At 42.0% G+C, this 19,522-nt stretch overlaps 1 protein-coding gene across 1 annotated transcript in view; it reads right to left on the reverse strand.

The window, feature by feature from the left end:
* Positions 1-1,115: 1,115 nt before the first annotated feature.
* The window catches only part of C13H7orf50 (chromosome 13 C7orf50 homolog), a 155,842-nt gene continuing 137,435 nt past the window's right edge, over positions 1,116-19,522 (reverse strand). Inside the window, exons 4-5 of the mRNA XM_033167204.1 lie at positions 3,809-3,890; positions 1,116-2,354 (exon numbers count right to left, since the gene is read on the reverse strand). Of these exons, the coding sequence (XP_033023095.1) occupies positions 2,172-2,354; positions 3,809-3,890 (265 nt within the window). The 3' untranslated portion in view covers positions 1,116-2,171. The remainder of the gene's footprint in view (positions 2,355-3,808; positions 3,891-19,522) is intronic.

The raw sequence follows: 19,522 nt of genomic DNA on the forward strand, positions 1-19,522 counted from the left end.
CATTTCATCACCTTCTAAACACATTTTTCTCTACCATTTTAACAGAATATTGTCCTTCATTTTAATTTTATTCATTATAACATAACTGTTCTTTCACCCTATGAGATCTACGTCATTCTTTTACAATTTACACACCTTGTCTAAATATTCTCTAAACCTTCCCCATGCCCTGGTTTGCTTTTGAATCCTATACTTCAGCACAGCAACTTGTAACATTCTGAATGCTGATTTTCTTTTTCTGCCAAGAATGAACTTTTTATGAACTAATAAGTTTGTTTGGATGAATTTGAACCAGTTCTTTTTGTGAAAGGAGGAGCTTGAACCAGAACTAGTTCCTTTTTAAAAATGAACTTTCAAAGAACTGACAATCAATATACAGTAGTGCCTCCAGTTACGTAACCCTCTGGTTATGTAAACTTCAGGATGTGAAAGTGGCAAAACCGGAAGTATCTGACCGGGTTTCACCGCACGCGCATGCACAGAAGCGGTCCTCAGTTTGTGGAAACCTCGGGATCCGACCAGACCTCCGGAACGGATCCCATCCGCAACTGGAGGTACCACTGTACTGAGGAATATAATACACCAGAAGAAGGAAGGAAATGAGAGAGAACAATAGAAAAGTTGGTCAGGTAGTCCAGAAAATGTATGTGATGGGTTTTGCTGCCTCCCACTGCTTAGCTTTCTCTCTCTCTCTTTTTCTCTGATTCATACATACCTTGGCTTATTCCAGTATATTAAATTCCATTATAGTTACTGTATTAGCATAGCACATATTGGTTCACTTAAGTATTTGGCTCTCAGATGAAGTTGTCTTAAAGGGAATGCAATATGTTAGCAACTTTCAGAATTCCTAATATCTTCCATGCTTTTTCCAAGAACTCTAGCAAGTCAAGCTGGTGATGGGTTGTCAAAAACCTAGACAAATGCTACAATTCAAAACAGTAAAAGGTTTAGAAAACCTGGTAACTGGAGTTAGACAACAGTTCAATTAACACCTGTGACATTTTAGTAATAGATATGTTTGTCATTCCAGCTCTCTGGATTCACTATTCCTGCATGACTGTTTGCAGAAGTCTTCTCTCTTATGATAAGGATGGACTTCCAGACAAAACAACTGAATGCAAGATTTACTCATCAGGAACACAATCACACAAGGGCAGTATGAAGGCCAGGTATGCACCAAAATGGCAACAATGTATCCTTTTATTGATCATAACACACGAAAGAGTCCAGGATTTTGTTATCTCACATTAGCATGTCGGTAACTAAAATAAAAATCTGCCAGAATTTTGCACCATTGAAGTGGTATTATCCTCTTCGAATAACATCTTGGAGAAAAAATATTCCTGAAGTCCTCCCAGTTGAAAACTGCAATCAGGGCCTTGAAATGTTTTTGAGGTGATATCTATCATCTGAGGAAGATCTTCAAAACAGGACCTTATCTGGAAACCTGTCTGCTGTCAGCTTAAAATAATGCTTGGAGCATTCTTCAATATATTACAGTTACTTTTGTGCTTTATGGTTCTTTGTGAGCCTTGCTGAAATGTACTTTGCAATTGTAATGATATTTTGTCTACTTTACTGTAAACTTCTCATAATTGCTGTTCTTACAGTTGTGTGCATTTCAGCACTATTTTGTGGTTGCTGATTAAAATAAAACAAAACTTTCAAGAAAAATAAAGGAAGACCAACATAAGCCAACAGCTTCCAGACTTTCAACTTTGACTACAAGTTGAGTAATGAAACCAGCAGTTAACAGACAAAAGACGCCTCAAGCTGCTTCAATGGAAGTTAATCATTTCAGTTGGGTTTAAAACCATTATTATGGAGGGAATTGCCACTAACAGATGCAAAACCCTTAATAATAATTATGTATGAAAAAGCTAAAGGAAATAGTTCCTAAAAGAAGAGCAGAAAAATACCAGTAGGAGTCAAAGTCTTGTTGCTGCTGCTGTTTTAATACGAATCAATTATTTTTCATCACCTTTGCAATACTGGAAGAAATTTGCTTAAAAAGAGAGAGGACAAAGATGGGGGGAAATACTGCTTTTGAAAGAGAGTTTGAATTTCACAGATCTGTTTAAAGGCTAGGAACTACCGGTATATTCAGCTCTGGTCCTATAATAAAATGCAGATATATGGGTGTGGGAAGGCTTGATAGGATGATGATTTCATGATAACAACTGTAGAACTTTTCGGATCCGCTCACATTTCTCCAGCTGGCTTGAATCTTCTCTTTCAGAATTGTCATATTCCTTCATGACAGCTTCTGCTTTCTGCACAGTTACGTCTCGCGCACTGCCTTGGAGTCCTTCAAGGTACCGCAGCAAAATGGAAAAATATTCATCAGGGACCTTTACGATGAAAAGGAAGAGAAAGTGAAGGATCCGTTATTCAATGACTTTGGGTTGAGACACCAGCAGATAGAATGGCGTTTAAGTTAAACCATCCCTCCCACTGGGGGGGGGGACATTTCTTTTTTTTTACTGAAGGCTTGTCATGGCAACTGTCCAGGCAACAGGACTGATTCTAAGATATTCAATATTATCACCTTCATGAGGAGCAACCACCACCCCAAGAAAACATTTTTCAGAACCTTCCACATGGTCATATTGATGTGAGCTAAGTATTTAAAGGGGTGTTAAAAGTTCACTCTATACTTAGCTGGATAATTTATTTATTTTTTATTTGCTCCTGTCTACACACAAAAACCCTTATACAAATACACAGCCATAAAATGTACTGCATGAATGAGGTCAGTCCAAATCTCTCAGCATACTCTGCCTCACATCTTGTTTTTAAAATGGAACAATGGCTTAAATTCCTTGGAGGAAGGGTGGGGTAAAAATATAAAGTACACAATGGCGATTTCCTTAAAAACACCACTGCTGCCACACTGGACCAACAGTCTTCAAAGGAACTGAATACAGAGGGCTAGGAGAGTTCACATTAAGCCAACCCCCTCCTTCTTCTCCTGTTGATGAAATTCTTGGAAGTCGGATATAAAGGCATAGCACACATCCCAGGCTTTTTATTTCCAACTATACCCATGCGGTGCCTTCTAAAAAAACATAGCCAGCTTGCCCCATGCCCAAACTGGAAACAGGGAGGGGTTAGGGAAAAGACGACACAGAATCACACACACAAAAAGGAGTGGAAACGTGACAACACAGACTGTGGGAAAAGTTCAAAATGAAGTGTCAGAATGAAGGGTAGATTGCAGATAAAACAGAGGGTGGGACACTTCACAAAAGGCAAGCCTCGAAAGAGAACTTTTTAGACCCAACCTCCTTTGACCTTAGGCTCACTCCGGAGCAGAGGTAAAAGGCTGTCAGTGACTCTGCCCAATCTACACAGGAGGAGGTGCCGTGCCATGGGTTAGGAACAGGGGTCAGCAACCTTTTTCAGCTGTGGGCTGGTCCACTGTCCCTGAGACCATGTGGCGGGCTGGACTATATTTTGAAAAAAATATATGAACGAATACCTATGCCCCACAAATAACCCAGAGATGCATTTTAAATAAAAGGACACAGTCTATTCATGTAAAAACATGCTGATTCCCAGACCATCCGTGGGCTGGATTGAGAAGGCGATTGGGCCGCATCCGGCCCACAAGCCTTAGGTTGCCAACCCTGGGTTAGGAATATCCAGCATCATCTAACAAATTAATGATTAACTATGTGCTGGTGGTTTGTTTTATCATGTAACATGCAACAAGACTTTTGCTCAGCCCCATGACTATACAGTATAAAGATGAACATTTTGCTACTAATTAAAGGGGGGAGGGGAAGAGGGCACCAGAACATACCTTATCTTTTTCATACATGTGTAAAAGAAGCCAAGTTTGCCTTGTCTTCTGAAACTTCCATTCTTTGGGACTTTCAGACCAGCTGAAAGAAGGGAAATAAATTGAAGTAATTCAACATTATAATATAAAAAAAGAAAATGAACTTCTGTTTCTCATGCAACCTTAAATGAGAGCCTCAAACCTTCCAAAACTATACCTTAGTTCAAATAGAGATTGCACCCGGGGGGGGGGGACCACTGGTGAACACAGAGATTGGGAGGAGAGAAGCATGTGAAAAGTACCTTTCCTTCAAGTAACCACAGGTTCAGCAACAGTGTTGGGAGGCAAACTCCTCTGGTGCTGCCCGTGAATGCAGAAATTGTTCAGAACTTTCAGTCTCTTTCCAGCTATGTGAAATCCAGGGAGTTCAATTGCCAACACAGTTTGATTGCTGCTTTGTGTTTCTAGGTGTATGTGTTTATTTCTTGCCCCAAAGAGATGTGGACCTTTTAGCTGTTTTATTTTACACACTGTACATATTAAACTGTTTTAATATCTGCAAATGCTTTCCAAAGTATCTCACTGGCAAACGTTAAATATACGGAAATAGTTCAAGGGTTTCAAGTGTGAACGTGAAGCTGCTTTCTGTGCAATTGTTACAGAGTAAGCTTATGGCCTAAAAGCTAATGCATGTTGCTGGAAATATAGGCTGTATCCACGCTAAGGCTTTAACGTGTAAGAAGAGCCTGCTGGAATCAGGCAATGATCCATCAAGTCCAGAATCCTGCTCTCACAATAGCCAACCAGGTGCCTGTAGGAAAACCGCAAGCAGGATTTCAGCACAAGAGCACTGTCTCTTCCTGTGGTTTCCAACAACTGCTGCTTCCAGTTGCGGAGGAAGAACACAGCCATCATGGCTAGCAGCCTTCAATAGCCTTCTCCTCCATTAATTTGTCTTAACTTTTTTTAAAGCCATCTAGGTTGGTGGCCATCTCTGCCTCTTGTGTGAGTTTCACAGTTTAACCATGTGCTATGTACACGTATTGCACAGAACTGATATTCCTGTATGCATTTTTGTTTAACTTTGCCCACACATGAGCACTTTCAGCCTTAATTATTTTTTTTTACAAAGAATTTATTAGTTTTCCACATAATACAAACAAAACAAAACAACAATACAACAACAAATACAACAAAACAAACACCAATATTTCTTATTCATCTTAAAAAAAAAATTTCTTATTTCAAATCTTACTAAATGACTTCCCCCGTCCTCTCTCCTTTGTTTCCAATTCCAATCCACTTTGATAACTTCTCATCTTTAAATTTAGAATCATCAAAATTATCTAAACAAACTTCTTAATATTCAATTATTACATATAATGTTCACAATAACAAACAAACTTCTTAATATTTATTTTTAACTTCATGATATAACCTATTACTTCTTAGCTCCAATCTTACATCTTATTTTCTTAAACTGCTGCTAATAAACATGTCCAATATCTCTTCACTAGTTCAAAATCTTAAACTCTTAACACACTGACTTCAGGGTACCATGGTGAGCCGTCCTGTTTATATTTTAAATAATCTCACCCTATCCCTCTTCTAACCATTTTCCTTCGCAATCTCGGGGTCGCTTCCCCGACATTTCTCCATCTTTTTACCACAACATTACCCAGAATGTCCTCTTTTCCTTTGAAACCAACAGACCAGACACAGTCCATAAATATCCTTGCAGGGGGCTCCAGGAAACTCATATCTTCATCTTCCAGCATCTCCATTTCACAGTTGCATTCATCTTGAAATTGTAGTTTCACAAGTCTTTTGCCCATCATTTCCGGGCTCCCACCCCAGAAATTGGATATAAATTGTATTCCAACCCTAGGTCTCTCACACCAATAGGGTCTTTCAGCTTCTTGGAGTTGCGCAGTCACTGTACTTTGTTTCTCAAAAATTTCCTCAAGTTCCCCAGCAAGATTTTTTTCCAATTTAGCAAAGGTCTTTCCTGTAATATATAACTTTTCCTCAAGATCCTGGTTCAGCAAAATTAATTTCTGGCTTAACAGTTCTAATTTCAAAAGAATAATCCTTTGTTCATGAGTCAATTCAGAGTCTAACGCCAGTTTAAAAACGAAACCAAGCATGGTAGAAGTAGGCATAGGGTATCAAGTTTCAGTACTTTTCCATCTTCAACTATAATTTTCAGCCGCCATTTTCCCCCGGGTCAGGGTAAAAAGAATGCAGTCCATCATTTTCCAAAAAGAGATATTTCCGAACTCTTAATTCCCCCAACGGGGATTCAACCAGTCTCACTTGTTAAAAGTTCCATAGAAACTTTATATCCACTACTGCAGCAGCAGCTCACAACAATGTTATCTTCTCCGATCAGCAAAGGGAGGAGGAACGGGCTCCTTTTTTACGATCCTCCTGGAGTGCCAAATGCCATAAATTTTAAAGCCAATTAACTTCGTACTCACAGCCTCCAGTTTCCTTCTTTTAAATGCAAAACAGGTAGAACGACGCGCTCATGCAGGCGGCAGCCGCCGCATCGCCGCCCGGTTGGGGCAATGCCTCCACAGCCCGATGCTGTGGACTCTTCACTCCTTTTCCCCTTTTACAAGGGGATCGGGAGAAGAGTTCAGCGCCATAGTGGGCTCGCTGGAGAGCCCAAGCCGTGGGACGCTCTTCCCACGGCTTATCGGAGCCCCGCTGTGCGGTAGCAGGGCTCCAACCCCCGGGCTGGCCTGGGTCGCCTCGCTACCGAAGCAACCCACGACCGCCCAGCATGGCGTCCTCGCCGGAAGCCGAGCACTTTCAGCCTTAAGCCTCCCAAATCTATCTTGATGTTTCCCATTCACACTAGTGGGCAGTGCTTGATGGGCTATATTTGGATGGTAGACCCTTGCCCTTCCCCTCAATTACTGCTTTCTCTGTTAAGAGAAACCTGAGGTCCTTTGTGGGCATGTGCACAGGTGGAAGGAGGTACCTTCACTCTCTAGACCAGGGGTCAGCAAGGTTTACCTCGCCTGGGCCGGTTCACTCCAGCGGAGATCCCTCCATGGGCCGGATCGCACATGCGCCCATGATTTCCGGAATCTGCACGTGCGCAGACGCAATTACCAGCGCCGCAGAAGCGAGTCTCTGCGCTGTGCTGGTTTAGCACAGTGCGTGAGGACTCGCCAAGCAGGTGGCTCGGTTTGGAGGCGGCTCGTGGAGCGGTTAAACGACCCCCGTGGGCCACTTGTGGCCCATGGATTTTGGGTTGCCGAACCCTGCTCTAAACCCTTCCCCCCCCCCCCACACAGAGAAAGCTGAGGGGGTGGCTTAGAGGAGGTTGCCTTCAACAACCATTGTAAATCTGCCCAAAACCTATGTATTACAAATAAAATAAGCAGCATGACACACTCTCTCTCTCTCTCTCTCTCACACACACACAGCCAAGACAGGATGGGATAACAAATAGATTTTTGTTTACAGCCAAAAAGGCCAGTTTTGTGCAAAATAGCTGCAGTGTGGTGTAGTGGTTAAGAGCGGTGGACTCGTAATCTGGTGAACCAGGTTCGCATCTCCGCTCCTCCACATGCAGCTGCTGGGTGACCTTGGGCTAGTCACACTTCTTTGACGTCTCTCAGCCTCACTCACCTCACAGAGTGTTTGTTGTGGGGGAGGAAGGGAAAAGGAGAATGTTAGCTGCTTTGAGACTCCTTCGGGTAGTGATAAAGTGGGATATCAAATCCAAACTCCTCTTCTTCTTCTTCTTCTTCTTCTTCTTCTTCTTCTTCTTCTTCAAAATGAATATATGTGTGTGTGTACTGAGAAAGTGGCTTCACCAACATTAAGTGGAAGTAGGCACACTGCTTCCTTTCCTTTTGGTTAACAAAATAAAAATGTCTAGGATGTGCTCAGGCAAATGAAAGCAGAAGGTGTAGTGATAGAGACCACACAATGAAACACCACCACATACCAAAATGTGGTCTTATAATGTGCTTCAGCAGGTAACACGTGTTGGATCCCTCTCTCCCACATTGGACCATCTGTTGATTGGCAAAATCTGAATTGGGGAAAAGATGCAGGTTGCCACTTGCATGAGGGGGGAATGTTATGTTGACACCGGGGGGGGGGGGGAGAGGCCGAGACACATTAAACTCCCATGTGGACAAGCTCATAGAGAGAAGAAAGGAACTGAAGTTGAACTCTCATTACAATATCTTCTAGTATAGACTTGTTTATATTATCGGTGTGAGAGAGGATGGTGAAATGTAAAACTTATAAAGATGCAAAACTTTAAAATTTAATGTTCCTACAGCCTCAACCACTATTTTGTGGAGGTATGGGTGCAAGGCAGATCTAGTGTATGATTCTTCACTTGACATAGTAATATTAAACTCAAAAATAAATTGGACAGGGAATTCTGCAAGAGTGCTAATATAGTTCAAACACTGTCAAGTTTGATACACTGAAACAGACCACAAATTAAATTTGTTCTACCCTAGTGAATAAATTGCTCAGTGAACTCAGTATAATCGCAAAATTTGGCCAGGAGCGCTTTGTGAGAACTAAATATAAAAATATCCGCTTCCTTTTCTAGACTCAGAAGTCCCTAAAATTATCAGAAAATGGGTTGATTGGGCTGCATTTTCAGCCAGAGCATTTACACAATACAATCAATGTATATCTATCTTAAATAACAATGGAAAAATGAGGAAGCAAATATAGAATATAGCACAAAGAAATAGCTTCAGAACACTAACTGAATTCAAAGTTTGAGACGTCTTTGGCATAGCCCCTTAGACACTATATCCTAATTAAGCCAAAGTATGTGTATCTGAAATAAATCCATTTACTTCACCAGCTTCCACCTGTCTTTTGCCTTGTGTAGAATGTTATACTGTAAGCTTATCAGGGCCTGTATGGTGCCATACGCAACAAACTCTCTCTCTCTCTCTCTCCAACAGCAGCTCCAACAACAGCTCTACTATTGAAACAATCATGTTGCAAAAGGCACAATTTATTGGACGCATGTAAGCCTCCAGGTGTGTCCAAAATAATTTTTCAAGCAGAGCAGTCTTGCAAATGTCAATCATTGCAACCCTTCATTTCAATATAGAGCTTGGAATTCAAAGCAAAGATTAATAGGAGTCGGGGACCGTTTTGGCCCCGTGGGCGCATTTGAAATTTTGAAAAAGGGCCATCAGCGCCGGTCACAAAATGGCTGTTGTGGGACTGTGGCATAACACAAAATGGCTGTGGCATCTAAAAGAGCAGAATAAGAGACAGAACTACAAGGTGGTGCAGGTGTGCCACTCCATCAGGGAAAAGAGGCACTTACATCAGCCATCTCTGCACTTGCTCACAGAGTGAAAAGATTTGCTCCTACCCTCTGCTCAGAACAGAAGAAAAGGTGAGTATCGAATCTTGTTAAGTTACGCCACCTTTCAGCCAAGAAGGCTCCCAAGAATAAACAGATCCATGAAAATACATACAATACAATACAATACAATACAATACAATACAATACAATACAAATCTTGACATCCAACAAACTATGGACATGTCTAAGCAAAGTGCCTCACACTGCAAATAGATTCTGGAGGCTTTTTGCTTCCTTCTGACCCTCCGGCCCCCTGCTCCTGGAAAGGTGGAAATGGGGATTCAGACTCTTGTTGTTAATGCAAAAAGAAGGGCATAAAGAGCATAAAAAAGGATGAATGCTGAATATAAACCTTCTACTTTATGTGATTAGTAACTACAGCAGTAGCTACTAGGTCCAATCTTAAGAGAAAGACCCGGACACAGTAAACCAAGGAAATTTAATAGGGAAATGCTTATATTACCGTGTCAGTATGACTCTATCACGCACCCCCTCCAACTGGAAGCCATTTAGCTTATAGGCTGCCCATGTGCATGGCATTATTGTGCAAACACTGTGTAAAACCTACATGTGTGGTTTGGAGAAAGCCAGCTGTTCCATCAGACACCTATGCACTGAGCATCATGTCCAAACAGGGACATGCAAAGGACCGATAAGGCCGCCATACGAGAGGTTTGCCCCAATCTCATTGCATGGACCAGTCTTGTGTGATTTGTCTCCCCACTACATACAGGCTGTGCAGAGTTAGTAAAGCCATTAACTGCATAGTGTTAAAATATTTATTAGACTTATTTTTATTCTGTGCTGACTATGAGACAATGCAGATGTGCTAATAGCTCTGTCCAGATGTCCATGTTATCTTACACCTAATTCTGGTCAGCTTCAGGGTTGAGGTCAGCACTGATTAGGCAACACTGTAACATCAAAGAGGAAAAGCAACTTATTTTCATTTCCCTCCCACAACGAACATCTTGGGGGGTAGCTGTGGAGGGGAAAGTGGGCCCCAACTGCTGGCACGAGTATCGCTCAAGCATGCGGGATCATTTACAAACAGGGTGGCTAATCCCTCTCATTTATACACATTTTTTTAAAATAACCACCAGGCGATGGATATGTTACCAGCCTCAGGGGAATGTAAAAAAAAAGAGAGGCATAATACTGTCTCATTTTCTTCTTCCCCCGCAATACCACAATGTCACAAACTGTCTGATACATCCATTAAAAATATTCTTGGTGGGGAGCAGATCTGAGCTTGGCTAAGCCTGACAGCTTATTTTGGATGTTTCCAACGGATTAGAGGGTTTTCTGGTTGGTTTCATTTTTTTATTTATTTTTCATTTGGAGAGGATTCTACCCTCCCCCCTTCTTCCTGGCCTCATTTGAGTTTTAAGAGGAAAAACAACATGGAAGAATATGGGAGGGGAAAGTGCTCTCATCAAAACACCCAAAAACAAACTATTTGCTCATGTCACATATTATGTATCTGAACAGCTTCTAAGCTCCCAAGTGCTGTAGTGTCCCCTCATTCGGCTTCACCATTTTCTCTTTGAAATCTCAAAAGATGACTTTCTAAACAAGCAAGTTAAGTTTGTTTGCTTTTTTCATTGTACAATAATTTGCAGCGTCTAAGCAGTATGTATGATATAATATGCAGCTGGATAATGATGATGAGAGAAAAAGGCATAGGGAATACTTTGCAAATCAAAAAATCCTCACACAAAAGGTTCTTCTATGAAGGTGTTAATGTGCAATGTACACATAGCTCACCCCATACAATGGTGTCACACATGAAAATGCCTCCCTCCCAGGTTAGAAACTTCTTGTAACATGTGAAGCAGCCCATGTCTGTAGTCTGTCCCGTGACAGGCATCCCTAGGCAAGTCACTCCTTTTGCCTTGGCTCTTCCTGTCCCCACCCAACTGCAATATGGGATAATAGTGACCTAGCTTATAGGGTTGTTGTAAAGGACAACAAAATATATGAAAAGTGCTTTGAACACTCACCCCAAAGCACTATATAAATGTTATTACAGATTGTTCCCTAAAATACAGTGCCACAGGAGAAATCTGAAATATGTACAGTGGAACCTCGTGTTACGTACCATCCTCCTTGCGAACGCTGTGGGTTACGAGCTCCGCTAACCCAGAAGTAGATGCCCCTTGTTGCGAACTTTGCCCCAGGATGCGAGCGGAAGTCGTGCGCCAGCAGCGCGGCAGCAGCGGGAGGCAGCATTAGTGAAAGCACACCTCATGTTACGAGAGGTTTCAGGTTACAAACGGACCTCCGGAACGGATTAAGTTCGTAACCGGAGGTACCACTATACAGTATGTACTGGCTAAACGTTCCCCCGTTGGCTAACAAGACTGAACTTACACCTTAATAATTTTTAATATAGCCTATTGCTGTACTGTGTATTTTGAGTTTATGGACTGCAATGAAGCTGTGTGTGTGTGTGTGTGTGTGTGTGTGTGTGTGTGTGGTGCTCAAAATCACACCTTCAGTCCAGGGTCACAATGGTGAGACACAACAGCACCCTGTGCAGTGTTAGCACAGGAACACCTCCCAGAATCTTTCAGAACAAGGAATTTGGCTGAAGAGCTTCTGAACTACTCCTTTCCAGTCATGCAGGAGGATAAGAACAATGCGTGTTAGCCTGGAAGGTGGCTAGGCTTGTTCATGTCTTGCTAAACCATTACATACGAATGCAGTCAACAAATCCTAAGATACTTTTTGATACTAACCCAGGTAATATCAAACTTGTCTACACGCAATCTCTAGCAAAGATATTCTATCCAATAGAAACCTGTTAAAAATCTGCCGTTGTCTGATGTTGTCATTACAAGACCTAATGTAGCATTATAATATGAGCATCTCACCATCAGTATGACATTACAGCATAATTATTAAGATAACTTTCTGAAGTGTTTCTGCTGTATCATAAAAAACACCACGCAAGTTAAAACTGAGTAAAAAGAACAGAGGAGCTATAAAGCAACTGGAGATCTGAAACTCTTCAGATGACTTTGGGCGTTGCTAGGATGCCAAAAACCAGATTACAACCAGGCATATTTCATAAGGAATTTGTGCTGTTTACTCTCATGCTTGGTCTGTTTTAAGAGATTTGCAACTGGGTAGCTGTTAGACATCACCTAGCCGACAAAGGTCTGTATAGTTAAAGCTATGGTTTTCCCGGTAGTAATATATGGAAGGCTGGTCGCCAAAGAATTGATGCTTTTGAATTCTGGTGCTGGAGGTGACTCTTGAGAGTCCCATGGACTGCAAGAAGATCAAACCTATCCATTCTTAAGGAAATCAGGCCTGAGTGCTCACTGGAAGGACAGATCCTGAAGCTGAAGCTCCAATACTTTGGCCACCTCATGAGAAGAGAAGACTCCCTGGAAAAGACACTGATGTTGGAAAAGATGAAGGGCACAAGGAGAAGGCGACGACAGAGGACGAGATGGTTGGACAGTGTTCTCGAAGCTACCAACATGAGTCTGACCAAACTGCGGGAGGCAGTGGAAGACAGGAGTGCCTGGCATGCTCTGGTCCATGGGGTCACGAAGAGTCGACTAAATGACTAAACAACAACAAAGCTGTTAGAAGGTGCATCACCTTGATTAAGACTTAATCAGGCACTGCCTAAAATGAATGAACAGATGTTTCTAATAAAATTTTAGGCTGTGTATTCTTCTATTAGTCAGTCCTTCCTCCACCATAATGGACAAAGGGAAAACTAGGGGTTATAATGGTAAAAAGAGAAAGCACCCAGTTCTTGCAGCTTCATGAAGGCAAATTTGGCAGAAATGCAGTCAAGTGAAAGGCTTTCACAATGTCATTATCGACTCTAGTTCATATGGAAGATGGTAAATTTGCTGCAGGACCCTTATTTATTTATAGCAAAACCCAAACCATGTTTACTCAGACTCTACGAAACTTACTGTTTACAAGTGTGTTTGTGGCCTTAGACTTTTAACCTGCTCTGTATCCTGACATTTATTACAAATTTTAACAACTTATTTGGTGATAAGCAGCATGCATTCTTTAAGAATGCAGAACAGAAATGATAATAAATCTTTTTGTATTGACAGCTGCTGCTACTTTATTTATATTAAAAATATACCACTTAACAAAAATATCTAAGCAGTTTACATAAAAGCACGACCTTAAATAACATTTCCTAAAAATGAGATAAAAACAAAATGCAGCTGATTCTTACAAATAAAACTAAGCCATATATAAAACAAAGAAATAAAAAACTAAGAGTGCAGGAAAACTTGGGTATACATAAAAAATTTAAAGTATCATTTAATGGTCATTACTGTCTCTGCCTCACAAATTACCTTAAAGAGAGTGTTCCAGAGGATTGAATGTATCAATACGAAGGCCTGCTTATGTGTTGTCACCAAGTGATAATCTGTTGGTTGTGGTACAGCAAGCAGGGTCTCCTGAAAAGATCTTAAAGGTGCAAACAACTTGGGACCAGGATAACTAGCAGGCCACCTTCCATGGTACAGACCAGACCAATCTTTAATTTTCAGCGACCCTGAATGTGGCTTGTTAGCTTTTGAGACAACTTTTAAAACAACTTTCAGCTACGGCAACTGACAGACTGCCTGAATATTATCTGGCCCAATGCTTATGGCGCGATGAGTTCATGAGCCCTTGGGCTAGTAAGATTCACGCCAAACTTTTGCTTATTGGAATTTCGCCCTTAGAGATTCTGAATCAAGATCTAAGTATAGCAAAAAAAAGACCATCTCCCAAAGATTGGACGATATTGAGCTGCAACGCAATATTATGCTGGGCGGGGGGACATGCTCACCGAGATCTCTGGGCATTGTACCCCCACTTCAAACACCTGCCTATCTATCAACTCTTTCTATTGCAAGTCACCGTTTCACTTTTATTAAAGCACGGTTTAATGTCTTCCCTTCAAACATTCTTTTTCACAGATTTTCTGGGGGCCAAGTTTCAGTCTTATGTGCCTGTGATAACCACTTGATTGAATCCTTGCACCATATAGTGGTTGCCTGCCCCTTGTATTCTGATGCCCGAAAGACTTTACTACTTCCACTAATTCAAAAATTACCGGGGTATTTGGAAGAGACTTACCTTGCTCTTCTGTTGCAAGATACAGACCCGATTGTAACTTAACATATGGCAAAATTTCTGACCTCAGTCCTGACACTTAAGAAATGCAATGGTTTGCTATATGCAGTTTGGAATTTTAATTTAACTTTTATCATATTCTACTCAGCTGAGTATTTTTAAGCTATTTTATTGTTAGTAATTGTAAACCAGTCTGTGATGTTCTGTTTCTGTTTTTGGTTGTTCTGTTTATGGGGTCAAAGCCGAAATAAAACGAGTTGAGTTGAGTATGGCACTGATGTAAAGTTCTGTGTAACTCAAAACTTGGTGCACTCCAGCATCAACAAAACATTGCTCAAAAACACAATGGCTCACCTATTTTGCATTTCTCTTTCGCTTCCCAAGCAAAATGGGTCAAACAAGGAACTCAGACATGAATTCAGTGGAGCTTATGCTACATATGGATCTGGTCCTGCAATTATTTATTTAATGGAATTATGCACTGCCTTTCTGCCAAGGCACCCAAGGTGATTTAGAATTTTGAAACACACACAAACACAAATGTAGAGTGACAGAGCTGTCTCGGGCCAACTGGGACCCAATAGTATGTGTGCTCCCTTGGTCTGCTTCCTCACTTCTGCTTTCTCTCAGGGCATACAGGTCTTTTGTAGCCCCAGGGAAGGTGGAAGAGAAGCTGCCTCAACATCTCTTTCAGGTCCTTGATGGTTCTTTTGGGAGCTGATGATATGTGTTGCTCCCTGGCCTAGGCTCCTTCACTTCTCAAATTCCAAAATGTCAAGGTACAAAGCAAGTAATGCAGCAGACATCCACAAGAAATTTTCAAGCAGCCTGAAAGTTTATCGAAGAACTTAAACACAAAAATATTTCCAAACTGAAAAGAGAAATCTCATTTCCCCCCCTATCTTTGTTCCTGTGGCAGATGAACTCAGAAGAAAATGAAGGAACACTTTGTACTAAGATATCTACATTTCTAAAACTAACTACACCTTCTCTGGCACCACCCCTTCAATGAAAAATGGAAGAAGTAATAATTGTATGAAAATTCTTCATGTATTTATACAGTGGTACCCCGCAAGACGAATGCCTCGCTAGACGAAAAACTCGCAAAACGAAAGGGTTTTGCGAGTTTTTAGTTGACTCGCAAGACGAATTCGTCTATGCCTGTTTTTCGCAAGACGAATTCGTCTGGCGAGGTACCACTGTAAGCTGGCTTACCTTTTCGCTCTGGTCGGGAGGGGTGATGTCCGCGTCCGCCATTTTGGATTGACTGTGCATGCGCAGTCGATCCAAAATGGCAGAGGCGGACAACATCCCTCCCGACCGCAGCGAAAAGGTAAGCTCCGCTGCCGGTCGGGAGGGGGCCGTGGGATCGTGCCCAATGTCGGGCATCATCCCACGGCCCTCTCCCTCCTTCCCGGAGCCCCGCCGCTGCGTTTTAAGACTGCAACGATCGTTGCAGTCTTAAAACTCGGCGGCGCGGAGCTCCGGTGCCGGTCGGGAGGGGGCCGTGGGATCGTGCCCAATGTCGGGCATCATCCCCCGGCCCTCTCCCTCCTTCCCGGAGCCCCGCCGCTGCGTTTTAAGACTGCAACGATCGTTGCAGTCTTAAAACTCGGCGGCGCGGAGCTCCGGTGCCGGTCGGGAGGGGGCCGTGGGATCGTGCCCAATGTCGGGCATCATCCCACGGCCCTCTCCCTCCTTCCCGGAGCCCCGCCGCTGCGTTTTAAGACTGCAACGATCGTTGCAGTCTTAAAACTCGGCGGCGCGGAGCTCCGGTGCCGGTCGGGAGGGGGCCGTGGGATCGTGCCCAATGTCGGGCATCATCCCACGGCCCTCTCCCTCCCTCCCGGAGCCGCGGAGCTGCGTTTTCTTAGCAATTCATTAAACTTCAGGATATGTAGTAATTACGTTAGTTTAATTGACATTTGCACTATGCACAATGCAAGAAGCTCTGAAACTATTATGCATACTTGATGTGAATTTTCTGTGTCTCTGAACAGTTCTTTACTAAACTTGAAAATGTCGCAAAAGGGAAATTAATCAGCATCTGGCTAAATCTAGAAACTGACCTTCAATTTGAGTGTTCACACTCTTAACGTAATCAGGGACACTTGACAAATGGCCATTGCGTATTTGTATCAGACTCCCCTTCCCCTACATACAAACAGCTCCATCACATCTACTTAGCTGTATGCGAATTTTCTTTTTATATGGAGGTGCATTCCATGTATGAGTGTGATACTGCAGTCTTGACACTAGTTTATCTCATCTGTTATTAGTGAGAACTAGGGCAGAATCTCACTGTCCTGTGCTATAGCATAACCACATGAAATACTGAACTTTGATTACTGGAGGGATAGCTCAGTCTTAAAACACAGCACCGCGGAGCTCCGGTGCCGGTCGGGAGGGGGCCGTGGCATCATGCCCGATGTCAGGCATGATGCCACGGCCCTCTCCCTCCCTCCCGGAGCCGCGGAGCTGCGTTTTAAGACTGCAGCGAGCGAACAGCAGCGCTGCTGTTCGCTCACTGCAGTCTTAAAACGCGGCTTGGCTTGGCTCCGGTGCCGGTCGGGAGGGGCCCCCGGACTTTTTTTCCCATAGGAACGCATTAATTAAATTTTAATGCGTTCCTATGGGAAAAGGTGCCTCGCAAGACGAAATTTCCGCAAGACGAAGAGTCTTGCGGAACGAATTAATTTCGTCTTGCGAGGCACCACTGTAGATGTAATCTATTATTTGTATTCAGAGGTTGGGAAATTTTAATGACTCCCTGGAGCTGAATGATTAATAATCATGTTCAGCTGTTTTAAATTTTAATTTTATCTTTGGTTGACAAGCTTAAATGCTTCACTGGAACAAGGATGCACTAGTATATTTCACAGGGTTGGGCCATAAATGAGGAGCTTTCATGTTTCCCAGGAGTAAGTCAGAGCTATTAATCCTTTACAAGACGTAGTATAAAACTGTTCAACAAGGAAAATGTTAGTAAATCACACCAAGTCAACAAATATTTTTTTCAGATAAATTTTTATTTTACCCATTTGATTTGCCAACATGGTTTTAAAGTGCTTTTACACCACTCCACACACTGAGCCTGTGTGCCACGAAAATACTTCCTGCAGAAAGTCAGCGTGAGGAAAGGGTCGACGACTGGAACAGCTCAGAGAAATATGTAAGCTCCAGTGGCAAGACAGAGATCCCACATTATTTAATAATTCACAATACATAACAATATGCACTGGAATGCAGAGAAAATGCAGCTGGAACCAGTATCTGCAAACAAACACTTGGGCAAGGATCCAGAAAGAGAGATGCACTGTTTTTTTGGGATCTTGGCAGTGGAGCTAACATGTATATTTTATTTATGAGCTCTCTACAATCTGGACAAATTACTCTTTTAAATACTTGACCAACATTTGATTTATTAAATGGACAGCTCTCTCTCTCTTTCCTCCTATAGCACACTGAGAGCCAGTGTGGTGTAGTGGTTAAGAGCCGTAGACTCGTTATCTGGGGAACCGGGTTCGTGTCTCCACTCCTCCACATGCAGCTGCTGGGTGACCTTGGGCTAGTCACACTTCTCTGAAGTCTCTCAGCCCCACTCACCTCACAGAGTGTTTGTTGTGGGGGAGGAAGGGAAAGGAGAATGTGAGCCGCTTTGAGACTCCTTCGGGTAGTGAAAAGCGGGATATCAAATCCAAACTCTTCTTCTTCTTCTTCTTCTTCCTCACACACTCTCTAAGGTGCTACTGGAAGGATTTTTTAAATTTTGTTTTGACTCACACATATGTTAGAGTGGTGCCTGTTTTTTAAAGACTATATATTTTAAAAGTTTTTTTTAAAAAATCCCACTGGGCAATCTAAACCAGCCCCTTGGATTCTAGCCCAAGTTAGGGTCAAAGCACATGTGATGTGGGTGTTCTATAACTGGAACTCCCAGTATCTTTTTCTATTACAAAAATCAGCCAAGGGCAGCTGATGTGGGACGCACCAGTTTGGATAAGAGCTACCTCTTTCCAGCTACTATTTGTAATTTGAAAAGCTGTTAAGAATCATAGGCTATAGTATTCCCACATGAAGTGTGGTTTGACCCTCCTCTGGAAAGAAAGAAAGAAAGAAAGAAAGAAAGAAAGAAAGAAAGAAAGAAAGAAAGAAAGCATTCTGAGCAACTGTAATCATAGACTCGTAGAGTTGGAAGGGACCACAAGAAACATCTAGTCCAACCCCCTGCAATGCAGGAATCTTTAACACAACGTGGGGCTCAAACCCACAACCCTGAGATTAAGAGTCTCATGCTCTACCAACTGAGCTATCCCTCCAGTAATCAAAGTTCAGTATTTCATGTGGTTATGCTATAGCACAGGACAGTGAGATTCTGCCCTAGTTCTCACTAATAACAGATGAGATAAACTAGTGTCAAGACTGCAGTATCACACTCATACATGGAATGCACCTCCATATAAAAAGAAAATTCGCATACAGCTAAGTAGATGTGATGGAGCTGTTTGTATGTAGGGGAAGGGGAGTCTGATACAAATACGCAATGGCCATTTGTCAAGTGTCCCTGATTACGTTAAGAGTGTGAACACTCAAATTGAAGGTCAGTTTCTAGATTTAGCCAGATGCTGATTAATTTCCCTTTTGCGACATTTTCAAGTTTAGTAAAGAACTGTTCAGAGACACAGAAAATTCACATCAAGTATGCATAATAGTTTCAGAGCTTCTTGCATTGTGCATAGTGCAAATGTCAATTAAACTAACGTAATTACTACATATCCTGAAGTTTAATGAATTGCTAAGAAAATTCACTTACACAACGTTTTATTTTGCTGGAAATGAGAACCATTAAGAAGGAAAGTATTTCGTTGGAATTAAATTTGCAAATTAAACTGCTATTTTGCAGGAAGGATTCAGGCAGAGAAATATGAGCTTTGTACTCAGATATTTAACACCTGTTACGTACTTTTATGTGCTGGAGGAAGTGCTCACAGCAGGATGGCTAGCTTCAATATTAATTCAGTTTTACAGCTGTTATATTTTATCTGAGAATGTTTATGATTAGATAAACTCATGGACCAGACTGAATTGGGGGGAGGAAATACCAGATTATTGTATTTTTTTTAATGGAAGTCCTGATAAAGTTAATTTTGAAATGTCTAACAAAACAACATGTAGTCACTTTTCAGACATCCTCAGAACCTCTTCTACTACAATTCAGTTTCAATGTAAGTTTATTGTTCCAGTCAAAG

The sequence above is a fragment of the Lacerta agilis genome, chromosome 13, assembly GCF_009819535.1.
Source record: "Lacerta agilis isolate rLacAgi1 chromosome 13, rLacAgi1.pri, whole genome shotgun sequence".
Lineage (NCBI taxonomy): Eukaryota > Metazoa > Chordata > Lepidosauria > Squamata > Lacertidae > Lacerta > Lacerta agilis.